Source organism: Bacillus rossius, chromosome 6 (genome assembly GCF_032445375.1).
Source record: "Bacillus rossius redtenbacheri isolate Brsri chromosome 6, Brsri_v3, whole genome shotgun sequence".
NCBI classification, from domain to species: Eukaryota; Metazoa; Arthropoda; class Insecta; order Phasmatodea; family Bacillidae; genus Bacillus; species Bacillus rossius.
In genome coordinates this window covers 7,318,620-7,331,031 of record NC_086334.1, presented here as the reverse complement: position 1 = coordinate 7,331,031, position 12,412 = coordinate 7,318,620, and the positions used below count along the sequence as shown (strand labels likewise).

Genomic DNA, 12,412 nt, shown 5'->3' with positions numbered 1-12,412 from the left:
TTTTAAGCGCTCGAGTACGTTCTTTCGATGCTTCTTGCACCGCGGAAGATTGATTTTAAAATTTTTGGGGCCATACGCCATTACCGGTTACACTGCATGTAATGAGAAACTTCAATAACGTACAAAAAAAAATGAATATGCAAACACACAGAAAAAAAGTCCAAATCAGCCGGTGTCAAAAAATAAAATAAAAAATTGGTTGTCTGTAAAGTCGGTTCACGGACGATAGTTTAACGTGACGTCATAACAAAACATTGATGAATTGATTGCATACTTTTATGAATAAAATTGAATCATTTTTGTTTTAGTAATAAAAGAATAAATACTTGAAATTATACTAGTAATCAGATTTTTAAAATGCAAGAATAATTAACCTTTATTGCAGAAATTGTTGTTGTAATAAGCAATGAAAACCACATTAACTTTTCACTTCACTTTATAAACAGTCGACGAAACAATTCACGTGTAGATGACTTGTAATTAATTTTAAAAACTGGCGTTTAGCTATAAAGTTTAAATATAATTATGAAAAAGTTTTCATATAAAAAAGTGTAATCAAATATCTATCATCAATTATATGAATCACCATAATTTTGTAGTCAATTATAACATAACCTATTATTACTGCACTCGCCGACAGCGTAACGGAACACAGCGTAACGGAACAATGAGCGTAACGGGACACAGCGTAATGGAACAATGTGCGTAACGGGACACTTTTTCGTGCATGCAGCCGGCGTTCATCGATTTATTAGACGTTGTCACGTCAAAAGCACAGAAAACTCCGAGGAAGGAATAAGTCAAAAAATTATTACACCACAGACGGACACAATGGACTAATAACTGCGAGACAGTTGCAACAAGGGTAGTAAATAAAGACAACAAATGACGTTCAATAACACAACGACAAGTAGACGAACCCAACGATGATACTAAACAGATATTCTGGACACTCGATGTAGTTCCATGCGTTCACTGCAGTTTGGTTCGTCTGTCACATAAGCTTACTTTTGGCAGTTGATTCGGAAAGCAATCATGGACGTGTGGTAGGGTATTTGTAAAAATGTGTACAGAACTAGACAAGTTAAATCGTTAAAATAAGTATGAATTAGAAGGATTCACGACAGTAAAACAAAACAAGAACCAGTAAGCAGAAAAGTTTTTGAAGATATTTTTTAAGTAATTGTATTGTATTTATATTACGATTTTGTATATAGGCTATATAATTTCTCTCCCTGATAGTATTCTGTATGCTGCAACATTGTCAGTGTTAATTATTTTTGCTCTGTTCATGAAATTTAAAAAAAAAAATTCAGGAAGTCTGAGAAATTTATTTGCATCTATTTTCAAAAAAAAAAAATTATTTGCATTAAGGATGAACCATGACATCATGTAAGAGTTTAGAACATGCGATACGAGGGTTCGGACTGTCAGACACGAACTCACTTCATAATACTGAACAAACTTAGGTACAGACGCAAATAAACCTTCTATTCACAATATGTATTTGCTGCAATGTCCTCATACCTGCTAGGTAAGTATACATTATCTTTGAAAGATTTGTGCAATGGGAGTGCATGACTTGATGTAAGCTTTTTGACATACGCCATTGCTAAGCACATATATGTCTGTAGAAGAAAACTAAAAAAATACTCAAAAGACAAAAACACAAATTAAGCAAAACATTGCTGTTGTCAACAGGATATAAACACCACATAATATTCCATAACAGGAATATGGTCAACAAACAAAGAAAAAAAATGGACTAAGAGAACGAAAACACCCCCACAAATGATATTGAACCCAAAAAAATTCAGCACAACAGTTTTTTTTCTCCTTTGTTTGTTGACCATATTCCTGTTATGGAATATTATCTGGTGTTTATATCCTGTTTCCACAACAGCAATTTTTTGCTTAATTTGTGTTTTTGTCTTTTGGGTATTTTTTTAGTTTTCTTCTACAGACATACATGTGCTTAGCAATGGCGTATGTCCAAAAGCTTACATCAAGTTAAGTATACATTATTTGGTTAATATATTATGCAGTTAATATATCATAAACTTTTATGCGAATTTTCTAGGACTCAGCGATCACGGCTCGACTGTTTAAGTATCTACCATCTGAACCAGGAAGAAGAGTCGGTAGATTGTAGCAGTGGCACTTCTTATAATGCGCCGTGAGATTTACTGTCACGTATTGTGTACAAAAAAAAATATTTACGGTTTGCTGTCACAAAAAAAAAGTCCTGTCACATTAAGCATTGCCGCTGCAATTCATCACGAACAAATAATTTGGAAACATAAAAAGACTTGCAGTCGTACAGGATTTCTAAGGCTGGTATACGCCTTTGAAGTTGTAGCTGAAAAACTGGTTTATTGAAAAATAGAAAACGTACTTAAGATGGAAACTAAGAGTTAAGATAATGATTAATTGAATCAAGTTCTAGAACATCGTAAAACTTGTCGCTGTCGTAAAATTATTTTATTGAAATGATTGAGAAACAACACCCTTATTTCAACAAATAAATTGTTACGTGATATTAAGAGTTTTTTCCCCACATTGAAAATGTTAGACACTTAAGAGGCTTTTAATACTATGAATAAATTAAATTAAACTATATCGAAACACGACCAGAGCATTCTTGAACAGCAGGAGTTGTGTGTAGCCCTGCAGATTTTCTTCCATACCTATCTATCCTGTACCTGTTGCTATGAGTACGTTAGTTTTTTTTTTTTTGTTTCGATTTTTTTCCATTCAACATATATTACTGCAGCTTAAGCATACACACTCCCTGTGAATGCGCAATGACTGGACCTCAGTAATAATGGGGGAAATAACTGATGAATTGTAAAAAAAAAATCCCTCTCGAAGCCAGTTCAGTCTTTTTTGAAGTACCTTTCAAACCGTAAGCCCAAAAGCCCTCAAATGCGTACAAACCTCCCCAATCCTCCTACTTCGTCAAAATCGCTTCTCTCATCCATGCCGATGGAGTGCTTTCAGGCATGTCGCATGACGTGATTTGGCCGGCTTTAAAAGCAGCCAGATAAAATATTTTTCGCCCATCAGGGATTTTTTTTATATATAAAAATCTTAGCTCTCGGTATACGGCATTTGGTAGGAGTAATTTCGTGAAAATGGACCGGAATCGATGAACGGAAATGTGTCACAAAGATGGCGGACCTTCATGTAACAACATGAACCCGTATATAGTCACTTTAGTAAACATTGGGGGACATACCAAATGTATTGGTGTGCCAAATCAAACTTTATGATAGAGAAACTATCCTGTAATATATTTGGTAAACTAAAATAGTCATAATAAAAAGTAATTTCAAGCTTTTAAAAACCTAAGAAAACTTTCATTGCACTGATTATAATACAAACTATTTTTCTAAATTTCAAGAGAATTAGTATGCCGACCTCCGTAGCGTAGTCATATGAACACTGACTTTCGGTGCGAGGGGTTTTGGGTTCAAGTCTCGGGTAAGGCACGGGTGTAAATAAATAGTATTTATATTTGTCAATAATTTGTCAAAGTAAATAAAACTGTCACACGAAATTGTCAAACTATAAGAAATAATAAATAATAGGGGGCGGGGGGGGGGAGGGGTTATGTTTGGCTGGCTTGTGATGAAAATCACGGGCCAGCCAAACAATAATAAAAAAAAAGTAGTGCAGCGGTAGACCGCGTGATTGGAAAGTTAAATGCACGTGGTTCAACTACTGTCACTGGAATATCTTTTACTTTTTAATAACATTATAATATAATAAATGTGTTGAATCAGCTCAACAAGGTTAAGGTTAGTTAAGTTTGTTAAGGTTTTGGAAGTATTTACAAATGGGTTTCAGTCGTTTAACAAAAAGAAGAATACAACCATATCCTACTTACTGATAAAATATGTGTTTTAAGTATTTCAGGATATTATTTTAGAAATGTCATATAAGTATAACTTATGTAATGTGACATGCGAGGAAACTTTATAACATTAACTGTTTAGTAAATTTTAAAAAGATTGGAATTTTTTAATAAATTTCCTTATCGAAAATCAGGCCCAAAGCCGGGATTTTATTGGAGCCGTTTCTAATACTTAAGAATTTCCTATTATTTCGTTCTGCTAATTACTATCTACTTTTGATGGTGGCAAACAACGTTTAAGATACAGACAGCTAAATCTAGAGGCGGGCGCGGAAAGTATGTGTAATTCACATCCAGAAATGTTGGTATTTGAAAAGTGACTATATTATTTATCAGTTTATTTATCACGCTAGGCATTATTTTAAAGAATTCTACGTTAAATTTCATGTCTGAGTTTCATATTTTAAGTTTTCTTTGCAACATGTACAGCATGAGAACGCGTGTTGTTTGCTCGATACCGAAGTTAGGTGTTTACATTTCACTGGCGAGTACCTACTGGAAAACTCGCTCGAATTAATTTTTTTTGTTTAAAAAAATTACAGTTCTAATTTATTAATTGGTGCATTGTGTCTTTATCCTTCCTGAGCTGACTTATAAGCTAGTAAATTGTCATGGATTACGCAAGGCAGTCAATACGTCAGTCCATATAGATTCTTAAACAATTCTACAAAAAACATATATTTATATATCGTCCTATTTTAACAAATGTATTTACAAGTTAAAGGATCAACTGCGTTGTTTAACAGTATAGTCGGCAGCGAAGTCGACGCATCTTACTGCACAATGCGTAAGTTTCGGATGACGAAAACTTGCGGTGATGCAGGCCCGTACAGTTCATCTTGCGCGCTCAATTCAAATAAACGTTTTGCTTCAATAGGACTTCAGAAAAAAAAATTCCAATTTTAAAACCAACGTGATTAAATCAGGTGGTTTTTTAAGTATAGTCATTAAATAATAACAGAAAATTAAGTTTTACCATTTTCTGTATGTTTTTTTTTTTTTTTTTTTTTTTTTTTTTTTTTTTTTTTTTTTTTTTTAGTGGATGTTAGCTTAGTAAAGTAGGTATGTAAAAACATTGACTTAGGCATATCTCCGTTATAAATCTTGCTAATGCAATGCAAATAACCCGCAAAGTACTATTTGCCATATCATGCAAATTGCATTTGAGTTAATGAACCACTAAGCATGCAAAGTCATTATTGACGTGAAAGTAACTGCACGGCTGAAATTCGTGTAAAAGGGCAATTCGTTGAGAGAACAGTTCTCTCTTTTTTTTTTTGCTCCCCCCTTTTCGGTCACGTAAAAGTGGTCGATTATGAAAAGGAAGGAAGGCAGACGTAGATAAGGCCTCACCGTGGTCCTAAAGTCGAGATGTCGTGTCAAGGGGCAGTCCGGTGGGCGCACTTGGAAGTCGATGGTATCTGTGCAGGCGTCCGACGGCCAGTTACTCGTCTGTATCCGGCGTCGCCTTCCTCCGGAACGCAAGAATCATTCACACGCACAGATGAACTTATTCCCAGAGTACACTCACTGGTTTTGTTTAACTGCACCGACAGCCACTTCCTAGCCCGAAACGCACTGTATATCCCAGTGTCCGCCGCAACTGGAGACAACAATGCAACGGAGAGCCGGGTTTGTACAAACTCGCGCGGTCAAGTATACGAAACGTCGTGATATGTCAAGGAGGACAACGCAAAAATCTACTACAGTTAACTGTGATTTTAACACGATTTGTCACTGACAATACGTAACTAACACAGCAAAATTATTTCCCGATGTGGTAACATAATAACAATAAGAAACGTTAAAATTCTACTTCCCGCCACATTATTTTGGAAACTTTCACATCACTGTTGTTTTGCAGGGGTGCTAGTTCACACCACTTGGTCCACATTGTTTTACTTGTTAATAATTCCTATTTTTATGTTTAGTTTTTAACACACTTCAAAAACCAATTCACTCTTGATGAAAAATAAATGTGGCAAAAGAGAAAAGTATATGGTATTTGCTTGAGTGATGATATATATCTATATATATTTTTTTAACGCTTAACACTTTTTTCGCTGAAAGTACATTAAATTATACAAGCAAGAAATATTAAACCGCGGAGGAAACGTAAGAACGTACAGTTTCCGACGCGAAGGACCGCTTGTCAGTGAATACAGTAACTTTCACGAACCACCAATAGAGGGAAATACTTTCTGCGCAGGCGTCTAACAGTTTTGCGCCGAACGTCGTCTGTAGTCGTCCGTAACAACACTGGCGCATTCTGTCGGTTCAACGTCGAACCTAGTGGTTGGTCTCAAAACTATCGATTTTTCATCACTTCGACCTCTCGAAGTATAACTATTTACAAGCGAAATTGTTTTCGTAATTTAAAAATAAGTTAGATTAATAATAAAAGTTTTGTCTTACTTTCTCCTCTTAAAATAAATTCTAAAAAAAATTATTGAACAGGAAATAGCTTTTCAAGAAAAAGTTGGGTAATAGAAACAAAATAAAATCCGCCATCTTGTAATCAAGAGTTATAATGCAATATACATAATAAATCGTTTATGATTAAAATTTAACGAAATTCTCCACGTTTATAGTGATTGTCAAGAAACAAATCTTGTCCTGTGAAATCAATGACGTTCATTATCGTTAATTTGTGTGTTTAAAACTGTAGTAATAATAATCAAAACTCACTCTCCAACAGTTTAAAAAAATTAATGTGTTCTCTCTGACTTAACAATGATTAAAGCAAAATATATTTGGGAATCCAAGAAATTGTTTCCTCCAATGCGGTGTAGTTTGGTTCATATTGCGTTTTTATTGCATTTATATTTCTTGCTCTATATCTTAGAGCTATCTTGTTTTATTTCATAAGTTGGTGGAAAATGTATTGTAAAAAAAATTCAAATGAATCTAAAAAAATTCAAATGAATCTAAACAAATGCGACCACATGTAAACAATACGGAAACAGAGCTGCTGTGTTATAGTTTCCTTTCCTGTTGTTTAGCTGTGTTGCTGAGTACTTAACGTGTTATAAAATACACGATGTCTTGCAGTTTTTAATTAAACTAACCATTCGGCGTGCAATGGATTCTTCGGACGAAGATGTTCCTGATTTAGTACCAGCTGTCTTCGATCCGGTACCTGTAACTATTATTACAGGTTACTTAGGTGCTGGAAAAACAACTTTACTCAATTACGTCTTAACGGAGCAGCATGATAAAAGGATAGCGGTTATCTTAAACGAATTTGGTGAAGGTTAGTGGGTTTTTTTTCTGTTCAAGGAATATTTAAATTAGCAATCTGTAATACTTAGCAGTCTAATAGGTAAATGAACTGCTTAGGCATTTCGTTTAAATGTCAAGATAATTTAGCTGCATTTTATTTCTGTGATCCAGTTGACACCCTGCCACAGTTTTGTGTAGCCGTTTCGTTTATTTCTAGAGTATGTGCTGTTCTGAAATTAAAATTCCGAAAAGTTCTAATGTATGTAGACTCGGAAAACCTAATATTCACAACAGTCCGTTCCAAGACAATGTTTGTGCATGTTCTGTATAAATATTAAATATTTATTACATTGTGAGAATGGTCAATTAGATTAGGTTAGCCCCATTAAATAAATTAAAGAAACTGTGGATGGTTGGTTAGGTTAGTATAGCTACAAATTTCACAGTTGTCTTTAGCATAATGAAAAGACAGCGCACCAGTTCAGAACCTTGCGCTTAGAGGCGATACAGCACTATAAGCACCAGCGAGTGTTGCACTTATCATCCCGCCCACAAATACAACCCTGACCAGGCTGTCTCCTTAAGACAAATTTTACAGGAAAGAGAAAAACAAAAACTAATACCCCCAAATTTACTGCTGGTTTTAACAGTGTGCATACCTTGCAAATGTGTATGTTTAATTTTCATTTATAATATCAGTAGTGGTACGGTCATTTAAACATACAGCCATGACTCCTACTGTAACATAATATAATTACATAAATATTTACATTATCAATTCAACTAAAATTAAAAACATACAGTATGTTAAATAAAATTAGAGTTACAAGTTTTGCTAGTTCACTCGTTAGAGTTGAGGGTTCCAGAAGAAAAAAATGTGTGCCATAAAAAACTGTCCAGGTTATGAGATTCGGAGAGGACATGTAAAATGTAATTCTGGGCAATGTAATGCAGAAAAAGTTAAAATTGACATAAAGTGAGTGTACAAGCTTTGTTAATTAGACATGAGACATGGAATACCTCTCTGTGATTGCGAACACACAGGTGTGTGTGTGTGTGTGTTTGTGTGTGTGTCTGGGACCCGGGCGGGAAGAGCGTGACGGAGGGTGTGTCGTGCGTGCAGGGAGTGCCGTGGAGAAGAGCGTTGCGGTGGGACAGGACGGCGAACTGTACGAGGAGTGGCTGGAGCTGAGGAACGGCTGCCTCTGCTGCTCCGTCAAGTAAGCAAGCCTCGGGCACCTCGACGACTCGTCGCTTGCTGAGTTGCTTTCCTATTGATTGTTCGTAAATGCAGTTACGTAGATGAAAACAGAAACCATTTAATGTTTAAATGTGTTCATCTCCTACTTAAAGAAAAATATTAAACCAAATAAATTACCTTGCATCATGATACTTTTTTTATCTAAAGCAATAGAAAATCAAAATGAAATTAGAATCAAGGATGACAACCTTTAAAAAGTTATGGCTGATTTCAAAAAGTTATTAAACTGCCTGGCACAACTCTGCCAACAGGGCAAACTTCACCGTGAAAGGATCAGTAAATGCTATCTTGCATTTGGGCCATCTCGATCTGCAGCAAGTTCAGTGTTGCAGGAACTGTTTGGGCTTGAGTGAGATGCACGTGTGGTTGCAGGGACAATGGCGTGAAGGCGATCGAGAACCTGATGAAGAAGCGGGGCAAGTTTGACTACATTCTGCTGGAAACCACCGGTCTGGCCGACCCAGGTAGGTGCCATCGTTACACTCCTCAAATTATCTGCTGTGACATCAGTCACGGTGGTGCCTTACACTTGGGCATTTCTAGTTAGAATCTGCTGGGTTTAGTGTAGGGAAGTCCATCATGGCTCTAAATAATGAATAATAAATAAATGAAAATCCTGAAGTATCAAAAATGGCATGGACATTATCGAGAATCCTATGAACGTAATGAGTAATGACATTTCTTATTTCAAAGAGTAATTAATAGAGACCTTCAAAATTTGCTTATTTGGGGACAGGCTATAATTTATAACATTATATGTTTGAACTGCATTCTCATTGGGTCTTTGAGTATTTCGACATCACCATCATCATTGCCATTTATCTAATTTTCTCTTGCTTGAAATTTCAGATTTTTTTTGCATTGTTTTTGATTGAAATATCAGCTGATGCAATTGTGCATCCATTTTCCTGGCTGCTAAACTTTTTATGAAAGGTTAATCTCTCAAAATTGGGCAAGTAAACTTAAACTCTGGCTATCCATCTTAAACACAAGTAACTTGTTGGTGAATGCTATTCATTACTAAACAATGCTTAATTGTTATTAAGTGTAGTTTAAAATCTTAATCATTTGTGGTAAAATTGGCCCTTAGACAGCATAACTAACAAACCATTTCCTCTGTATGTTATTCCATTTATAGAATGCATGTAATTTTTATGGAGGTATCAGCATGTTGTTTTGTTGGACTAGTTATAATTTTACAATCTGTTTATGTTTGTTGGTTTTCTAACAATTGCTTGCATATACAATTGTTTATGACTCACAAGGAGAGAGCGCGAACTTCGAGTCTACGATTTTAACATCCCTTAGCGAGAATAAAGTACTTTCCACTAGCAATCTACCCTATAGATGAGAAAACCCAACTATCAGTAGTTTGTTCGCTAGAAATAGCAGGTCTATAAACAAGGCAAAACTTTTATTCCCTTGTGATGTTGCTCTCAGAATCACTAAGGCAGCACAAGCCAGCAGTTGAAGCAAGCATCTGATTACATCAGTGGTGACTCGGTTTCAATACCAGTATGGATGCTTTACTTTTAATTTTAATAGATTTTTATCAATTACGCGAAAATTCGTGTTCATTTATTGAAAATTCATAAAATAAAAACTTAATTTACCACAGTACAGACCATCAGTATGGATTTTTACGCATTGTCATTTTTTCCTAGCACATTATTTAAAACAGAAATTTCTCTAAGTTATCTGTGCATCAATGCCCTTACTCTATTACAAGAACAATTGGAAATACAATCCCGTGAAGATGTCATCAATCAAAATACATCCATTCATTAGTTCTTCACCAATTGAGTGCTCCAATGTTTACTACTAGTAACGTGTTGAAATATATGCTTGTTATGCTGAAAAACTGATATAACTATTAGCCACATTCCAAAATGTTAACAAAATCTGTTTTCCTCTGTCTTTGTTTAAAAAAAAGTTCATTCAACACTGTCACAATTTTACAGTGCCAATGATGTGAATAGAACATATGATTTAAGTGTTTTTATGATACATATCAACCACAAGTGTGAACCAAATCTGTAGAAATTGACTGAGAGCAATGTGTAGATACTGTGTATAAAAACACATTCTCATTTTTTTAAGTAAATATTTGGCCTGAATCCAGCAGGCGCAAGCAAGAATGAGCCAAGGATTCAAATGAAACCTTTATTTAGTCATACCTTTATAAATTATTTTTTACATTTAATAACATCAATTTGCTTATTTCATATTACCTTCACCCTAGCAGTTAAATTTTTGCAGTAAAAAAATAATACTATTTTTGATAAATAAACATGAATTTCCATGTAAACAATGAAAGTTCTATAAAAACTGAAAAATGTAGTATCGATACTGATGTCGAACCAGAGTCAACAGCACTGCAGTCAGACGCTCTAACCAGTTACTCATGCCGGCATAGCGATTCTGAGATTAACATGCCAGCATAGCGATTCTGAGATTAACATAACGGGGGAATATCAGTTGTGCCTCGTTTTTTGATCGGCTGTTTCTCGAGTGCAATTGTGAGTTCAGTTTTTTTTCCTTTACATGGTAGATTGCTATTAGGAAGTAGTTTACTCTTGCAAAGGGATGTCAAAATTGGTGACTGGAAGTTGTACCTAACGTTGCAAGACCCCTGCCCTCCTAGCTAAATATTTTTCTTTTAAACTGTTTTCATGCATGTAAATATTTCTTAATAAGTCTATGTTTTAAGCTGTGTTTACATTTTGTGATAGTATAGTCAGACTTTAATGTGTATTTATCATTATTAATATGTTTTGTAAACAATGGTTGGTGGGTGTTTACATTTCTTTAAACGTCTCGCTAAGAATATTTTACCGTTTTTATGTATTTTAGGGTTGATAGTTACACTTGCTGTGTGTTTTAAGAAAGTACTGTGTATTTTAACAGACATTTTAAATCATTACTATTTTTTATGTAATTGTTCACAAATAAGTCATTTTACTGGATTTTTGCCTGTTTTGGCCTACTTTTTCAGGTTTTTTCTAAATAAGTTTAATTTTGTCAAGTAATTTGTATTAGGATTGCTGTTTTTAACTTTCATTAACGTGTTATATAATTGTCTGATAATCACTTATTTGGGGTTTTCAAGAAAGCTTTTATACTTTGTTTACTAATTATATTTGTCTAACATGTGTATGAATGTTTTCTACAATACTTATTTTGATTTTAATATGGTACTATAGTGATATGTTACGTTTTTATTCAGAACGGGCTGTTACATAGTGTTCTAGAACAATGGACTTGGTTTGGGATGTATTAGAAAGAGACAGGTATATGAGACCTATGAGTGCGAGTGAGATAGAAACTGTGATTCCCCACCAAGAGAGAGACAGAAACAATATCTCTTCGGAGCGTGGGAAACCAAGGTCAGACGTTTTTGATAAAATTAAGAAGGGGGTAAATATGTAGTTGGGCGGTATTTGCGAAAAAAAATTTTAAAAATCCGAAAATACCTTTATTTTATGCTCTTCAACGTCCTCTTTTCATTAAAAGTGGCGGAGGTAAGAAATTCCAAATACTTTAGGAGATATCGAATTTTTAAATTTCATCATATGTAGTTGAGCGGTATTTGCGAAAAAAAATGTTAAAAATCCGAAAATACCTTTATTATATGCTCTTAAACTTCCTCTTTTCATTAAAAGCGGCGGAGATAAGAAATTCCAAATACTTAAGGAGATATCGAATTTTTTAATTTTGCAATACAAGACCTGTGGAACCATTCGAGCGACGCCATTTTTGTTATTTTGCAGTGTGTTCGTAAATACGTGAATCGTCAATGCGTAATTAATAAAATGGTTGATTAGGTCAGGTCAGTTACATTATTAATACTTTCAAACTAAGCCGACATTAAAAATAATGTGAATTAATTTTAATTATTCTTTAGTTTTAAATTATTTATAATGTAACTGACCTTACCTAACAAACCCGTAACAAAGGATACACAGTAACAACTCACGTAAATTTTTTTTTGTTCCTTATACTTGCGCAACAAT

General features: G+C 34.5%; 1 protein-coding gene across 3 annotated transcripts in view; it reads left to right on the top strand.

Moving 5' to 3' along the window:
• Nucleotides 1–6,682: 6,682 nt before the first annotated feature.
• LOC134532565 (zinc-regulated GTPase metalloprotein activator 1-like) overlaps nt 6,683–12,412 on the top strand; it is a 315,459-nt gene continuing 309,729 nt past the window's right edge. For 2 of the 3 annotated variants that reach the window (XM_063369091.1, XM_063369090.1), the window contains exons 1-3: nt 6,683–7,169; nt 8,262–8,358; nt 8,772–8,863. In XM_063369091.1, coding sequence (XP_063225161.1) covers nt 6,998–7,169; nt 8,262–8,358; nt 8,772–8,863 — 361 coding nt within the window. In that variant the 5' untranslated portion in view covers nt 6,683–6,997. The remainder of the gene's footprint in view (nt 7,170–8,261; nt 8,359–8,771; nt 8,864–12,412) is intronic. The other variant, XM_063369092.1, reaches the window with a different exon arrangement.